The sequence below is a fragment of the Nanorana parkeri genome, unplaced genomic scaffold (assembly GCF_000935625.1).
Source record: "Nanorana parkeri isolate BGI_ZX_2015 unplaced genomic scaffold, ASM93562v1 scaffold95, whole genome shotgun sequence".
Lineage (NCBI taxonomy): Eukaryota > Metazoa > Chordata > Amphibia > Anura > Dicroglossidae > Nanorana > Nanorana parkeri.
The window spans coordinates 2,359,281-2,365,777 of NW_017306363.1; the positions used below are offsets into that span (position 1 = coordinate 2,359,281).

General features: G+C 45.6%; 1 protein-coding gene across 1 annotated transcript in view; it reads left to right on the forward strand.

Moving 5' to 3' along the window:
* Nucleotides 1–6,497, forward strand: part of BRWD1 (bromodomain and WD repeat domain containing 1) — a 73,132-nt gene that overhangs the window by 33,520 nt on the left and 33,115 nt on the right. Inside the window, 4 exon segments of the mRNA XM_018552683.1 lie at nucleotides 846–872; nucleotides 1,070–1,198; nucleotides 3,419–3,644; nucleotides 4,941–5,127. Coding sequence (XP_018408185.1) covers nucleotides 846–872; nucleotides 1,070–1,198; nucleotides 3,419–3,644; nucleotides 4,941–5,127 — 569 coding nt within the window.

Sequence of the window (6,497 nt, forward strand, 5' to 3'; positions counted from 1 at the left end):
TGTAAAGCCGACAGTCGGCTCTACAAGTTTAAACAGAGTCCCGGCGGCAAAAGTCGCCGGGAGTCTGTTTAAACAGCCCCGATGCTGGCGACGTACACTGTACGTCGTCAGTCACGAAGGGGTTAAAGGAGAACTATGAGGTGAGAGAAAAACACTCAGCCTCATAGTTCGAGCCGACTTGTGACAATTAAACTGTCACATGTCGGCTAAATAGATCGGGAAGTGAGCGAACACATACCGTTGCTCGCTCACTTCTCGATCATCTCCCTGCAGAGAGCCATGGCTCCCTGCAGGGATTCCCCCCCTCCCCGATCCTCCAGCGCTGGCTGGCGGAACAGACGGGGAAGGGTACAGCTTTCTCTGCATCTAGATAGGCAGAGCCAGCTGTCAATCACGCAGCTGGGTGGATCTCTACAGTAATGTCGGGATCTGTCCTGGCTGCGGCGGTCTCAGTATACCGTGAGCTGTAGCTTGCCGTATACTGAGCTTTGGGTCACAGGAGAACGCTAGTTTGCGTCCTCCCGTGATCCTTAGTAGCACTATGTGGAAAAACACTTGGATTCCAAGCTGGTCCGGCTCCTTGGATTCCAAGCTGGTCCGGCTCCTTGGATTCCAAGCTGGTCCGGCTCCTTGGATTCCAAGCTGGTCCGGCTCCTTGGATTCCACGCTGATAACCGATAATTAGAAAAACTGTAAATATCGGGCACGATTATAAGTAGACCCCCTAATACATATATGCTGTTGTATTTCCAACATAGGACAGTATGTGGCTGTCTCCCATGATGAAGTGCTCAGGCCTAAAAGCCAGTTACGAGGCCCTGACACATATATTTTGTTGGCGGCAGCAACAGAGGAAGGAATATTGTGGAAGAGTACTGGAAAGGGGAATATAAAGTCATCAGGGTGGGCTTTACACAGAACAGCCATTTACATAGCGTTCAGCGTAAAAATATCTATTTCTTGAAGTTCAATAAACTCTTGTTTTAGCAGATGAGGAAATAATGCCATTGAAATGGGTATTTGTAATCACAAGCAGTAAATTACTCTATTTTGTATTTTTCAATTCAAGATTGAAGGGCAAGGCCACGGTGCCATTTTGGACTGCAAACTGTCCTCTGATGGGATGCACATAGCGGCTACAGATTCTCATGGGCATCTACTAATTTTTGGCTTTGGCAGCAGTAAAACCTATGATAAGGTAAGTCCAATCATTGCTTTAATTAAGCTTCGAAATGCATACTGAGGACACAGTTGACATGCCTAAGGGTTTTGGGTTATATGCAGTCTGTGTTATAGTTCCAAAAGCCTTTTTACTACTTGAAAGGTAAGTGCGCCTTTGATGGAACTTTCCAATTTCCACAGCTTGGTGAGAGCATTGATATTTGATTTTGTTGGACCTGCTCAGCAACTGAATATTCTGACGTCAGCGTAAGTATCCTTGGCAGTGTGAAACAAGCAAACCCCCCATTATCCTAGGAACATGTTTCTATGCAACTGATGGGAAGAAAAGAAAAATCTGGTTACTATGGGCAATCCTTCCAACACATAGGCAATGACATTAACTGGGGTCTAGCGTGTTGGGCTCACTTTTTCCTGCTGCTTATTTCAGGCCTTTAGTCCAGCAGCAGATTGTAGTTGGCTTTTCCCTGTGGCCGCATGTGTCCTCACTGGGTAGAGGAGAAGACAGCACAGCCTAGTCCCTCTCTACAGAGTGGCTGCTACTCTGGCCACTGTAAGTGGAGGAAACTCCCAGCTGCCCAGAGATCTTGTAAGATTTCTCCAGAGAGTTCCCATCTCTGACAATGAAGGGTAAGGTTGTCCCTGGAACAGGAAGATGCAATTTTGTCTGGAATTAGTCTTTATAGCAAATCTCATTCATGAGAGAGGAGAATAGTTCCTTACTTACATGAAAATAGTTGGACTTAGTCATTTATTTTTTTTGTGCCATTGCAAAATGATCTGCATACTGACCCGTGATTTAACCGCTTGCCGGCCGTTGTAAAAAAATGGCCGGCCGGGAGCTTTCTAGATCTGAAACGGGCGTCTTTACATGTCCGCTCAGCCATGTGCGCGGGAGAGGGAAAGTCTTAAAATTTAAAAACGAGCAGCGATGCCTGTTAACATACAAGCAATCCGCTGGCTATAGAGCTGACGGATCGCTAGTATGAGGTCCCGGTATGTGCTCCCCCGCCCCCCCGTCACGCTGGTCCCGGGCTCCGCTGTGCCCGGTGCGAGCCCGGGACCAGCATAGTGCCTCTCGGACAGGGGATCAGATTTCCTCTCCGTTGTCAGAATGCGGAAGTGGTGTATATTACATCACTTCAGAATTCTTGTCACTCACCAGCTTCAGATGCTGGAGAGAAGCTGATGAAGCAGATGTCTGCTTCATCAGCTTCTTCAGGGGGGTCCTAGGTGACATTAGGTGTCTTGGAGACCCCTGATGTCTCCATAAAGAGGACCTTTCACATATTTTGCTATCACGTAGGGGGGTTTCTTAGCCCCCCTACGTGATAGCCAAAAAGTTAAGTGGAAAAAAAAAAAATTAAAGTTTCCCCAAAAAAATGTAAGTTGCACAAAAAAAAAAGAATTAAAAAACATTTTTTTTTTCAAGTCCCACCCCTACACGCATGCAAACATGCGTCGGGTGCGCATACGTGCGAAAAACGACGATTGCACCCATTACACCACACGTTGCATATCGTCGCGAACGTCTGAATGAAAACAATAATTCTAGGGCCATCAATCACTGATAACACTGAACTGATGAGCGGTAAAAGCTTTTAAAGCGTCGCCTATGGCCAATTTTGGGTATGGTAGTTTTTTGCGATTTCGCCGGTGCGCCCAATTTTAAAGCTTGACATGTTTGGTGTCTATTTACCCGGCGTGACCCCGACTTTTATATTTTACCAAAAATATGGGTAATCATTGTTTCCTAACATAATGTAAAAAAAGAAACCTTTTTTTCCCCAAAATCATTTTTCCTTAATATAGCAAAAAATAAAACCCCCAGTGGTGATTAAATACCACCAAAAGAAAGCTCTATCTGTCCCCAAAAAAAATTATAAAATTCATTTCAGTACAGCGCTGCATGACGGAATAAACGTCAGTCAAAGTACCGCAGCGCTGAACACTGAAAAATGGCCTGGATGGGAAGGGGGTCTAAACACCTGGTCTTCAAGTGGTTAAGTGTATGACAGTCATGTGAAGTAGTACTGAAAAGGGCATTTGCAGAATTTCAACTCCTGCCCCCAGGGATCACCCCTGTTCTAGTTTCAGCAATGCTCCAGCTCCAATAACTAAGGTCTAGCTAGTGTGGATATAAAAATTCGGTCAGCTATACTCTATCTCCAGACAATGGAGCCAGAGCCTTGACAACCCTAATGTAAACCCTAGTAATGCAGATTTGTCTCTTCTTCAGATTCCAGATCAAATGTTCTTCCACACAGACTTCAGACCCCTTTGTCGCGATGCAAATAATTATGTCCTCGATGAACAAACACAACAAGCTCCTCACCTTATGCCACCACCATTTCTGGTAGATGTTGACGGAAACCCACATCCAACTAAGTATCAACGCCTGGTCCCCGGGAGGGAGAAATGTGCGGATGAGCACCTGATTCCTCAACTGGGATACATGGAAACTAGTAAGTAAATCATTTTTTAAATTTTCCGTTTCTGGTCGGGTTTTTTATATCCTATAGTCAGATCTCTGCATTGTTGTGTTCAAGTTAGGGCTGCAACTAACTAATCGAATAGTTGTCAACTATTCTCATTCTTGATTAGTTGGTTGGGTCCCTTAGCTCTTTCCTCCATGCTGAGAGCACAGCAAGCAGTGGGTGTGTGCAATAACCAGCCTGCTACTGCAATTTTGAAATGGCCATTAACTGGCTGACTATTGCACCAGCCCACTTCCTGCTCTATTTACATTCAGCTGCCGTCTGTGAAATCTTTCCCTGGCAGCTGCCACAATGTGCTTACAATACAATTATAAAAAAAAAAATATGAAAGGTGGGGTAAAAGTTATTTTGGGTTTTGGCTTGACAAATTCTGCTGCAGAAGGTGCGTTGCAGTGCCATTCATTTCAATAGCACCCCAAATGTGCCACCCACCCACAAGCCCTCTATGTGATAGCACCTTTCTACTTCAAAGGAACTAGTCAAGATCACATGGCTTGAATAGCTTCAGCCAGGGAATGGCGCACACACCCACTACCTGCTGTGTTTGCAATAGCCAACCTGCTATTGGCTACTGCAATTTGAGAAAGCCAATAGCAGGCTGGCTATTGCACCGACCCACTGCCTGCTGTCGACCGGCGAAAGTTCTTCAGCTGATAGCAGGCAGTGAGCGGGTGCAATAGCCAGCCTGCTATTGGCTTTTTAGTAGACTGGCTATTGCACACACCCACTGCCTCCAAACCTCTCCTGACCTTCCAGCAACGCCGCACTGTGTCCTGACCCACCCTCTCTCTGGCATCTCTCTAGGCGCTCCTGGTGCCTGACGGCCAATCTGTGTTCCCCTGCAATGGCCGCTACCTCTTGTGGTACAGACTGGGAGGAGAGCGGCTGCACAGAGTTGTGGGGGTTCAGGGGTGGTTGTGGGCGGGTTGGGCCAGGTTTGGTTGTGGCTGAGCATTTGAGTGCTAAATCAACTAATCGATAATGAGAATGGTTGACAACGATTATCGATTTAGTTGTTGCAGCCCTAGTCTCTGTACATGTGGTGAAGTCCTGATGATATTGGAGGAAAGACAGTGGGAGCATTTTGATTATTTGGTTCCCGACTGAAAACAGGTTGGAATTAAATGAAATTACCGTGTGAATGGCCACAAATGTTTGGACTAACACTGATCTATTGCTCTATGAAGCCAAATGCAATCCTGCTAAGACATCTTGAGTTGTAACATGAATTATATTGGGTCATGCTTCTGTTCTTTTTAACAGGTGATGGTGAAGTTGTGGAACAAGTTATCAGCCAGCAGACAAATTATGATCCGCAGAACCAAGAGCCCAGCATCCTGGATGGGATGATCAGACAGCTACAACTCCAGCAGGATCAGAGACGGGGGCGAGAACAGGAGCCTGGCTCTAGCAGACATCCTTCCCAGGCAGATGCAGGAAGAGGAGGCCAGTTTATCTTACAGGCATTGTTTTCACTTTAACAGAAAAAATAATAATACTAAGTGCAAATAAATTGAACTAATAATCCATATCAAGAAGGGAAAGTCTATGTACAAGTTTTCTGGTTGGTGATTTTAAAATACTGAAGACAGAGGGTTAGCTGAACAGACAGTACCGAAGGAAGTCTACAAATGGCAGCCTCTGTTTCTCTGGTGAAAGGTTTACTTGAAGTAATTTTATTAGTGGATTAAAGATTCTTTGAATTTAAAAATTGGGATTTGGCACCAACTTCTGTAAGTGGGTTACTAATCTGGTTGGTGATTTTAAAATACTGAAGACAGAGGGTTAGCTGAACAGACAGTACCGAAGGAAGTCTACAAATGGCAGCCTCTGTTTCTCTGGTGAAAGGTTTACTTGAAGTAATTTTATTAGTGGATTAAAGATTCTTTGAATTTAAAAATTGGGATTTGGCACCAACTTCTGTAAGTGGGTTACTATCCTTTATAATCAACCTAGAGCTGCCATTAAGATGGGTGCGGCACTTTCTTCGAGTTTCCCGATTTTACGAGGCACAAGACAGGGATGCCCGCTCTCCCCTGGTTTGTTTGCCTTGGCGATCGAACCAATAGCAAGCGCCATTCGGCAGTCCAAGGGGATCTGTGGGCTCTGTGTAGGGGGGTTGGAGGAAAGGGTGGCCTTATATGCAGATGACATGATATTGTTTCTAGCTGATATGGATCAGTCGTTGATAGAGTCCCTTGATATTTTACAAAGATTTGCTACATACTCAGGGCTGTCTGTTAATTGGACTAAATCCCAGTACCTCCCCTTGGACCCCTTGAGTCACTCAGACATTTCACAGCATGCACAACTACAACAGGTTTCAGCACTAAAATATTTAGGCCTGACGATATCTACATCCGTAGCAGAGTTTATGACTCTCAATGTCTCCCCGGTCATTGCCCAGTTCAAAAACCGCCTCTCAGCTTGGAAGAACTTACCTCTATCTCTGATAGGTAGAGTTAATCTGATTAAGATGAAGTTACTCCCGTTATTGTTATATACCCTTCGTAACTCACCGATCTGGATCCCGAGGAGGGTCTTTAGAACCATAGACACAATGCTCTCAGAGTTCCTTTGGAATGGGAGGGCGCGTAGAATAAAACTATCAATCCTACAGCTGCCCTGGGGGGAGGGAGGGTTGGCGGCCCCTAACTTCTATTCATATTTTCTGGCAGGTCAATTAACAGTCGCCAATAAGTGGCTCATGGTGCGGGACCTAGACCCCGCAGTCACCTTGGAGGCCGCAGTAGTAGGATCATATGAAGCCCTGGGACACCTGGTGTATAGGGGTAGGCACTCCCCGCATCGTCAGACTCC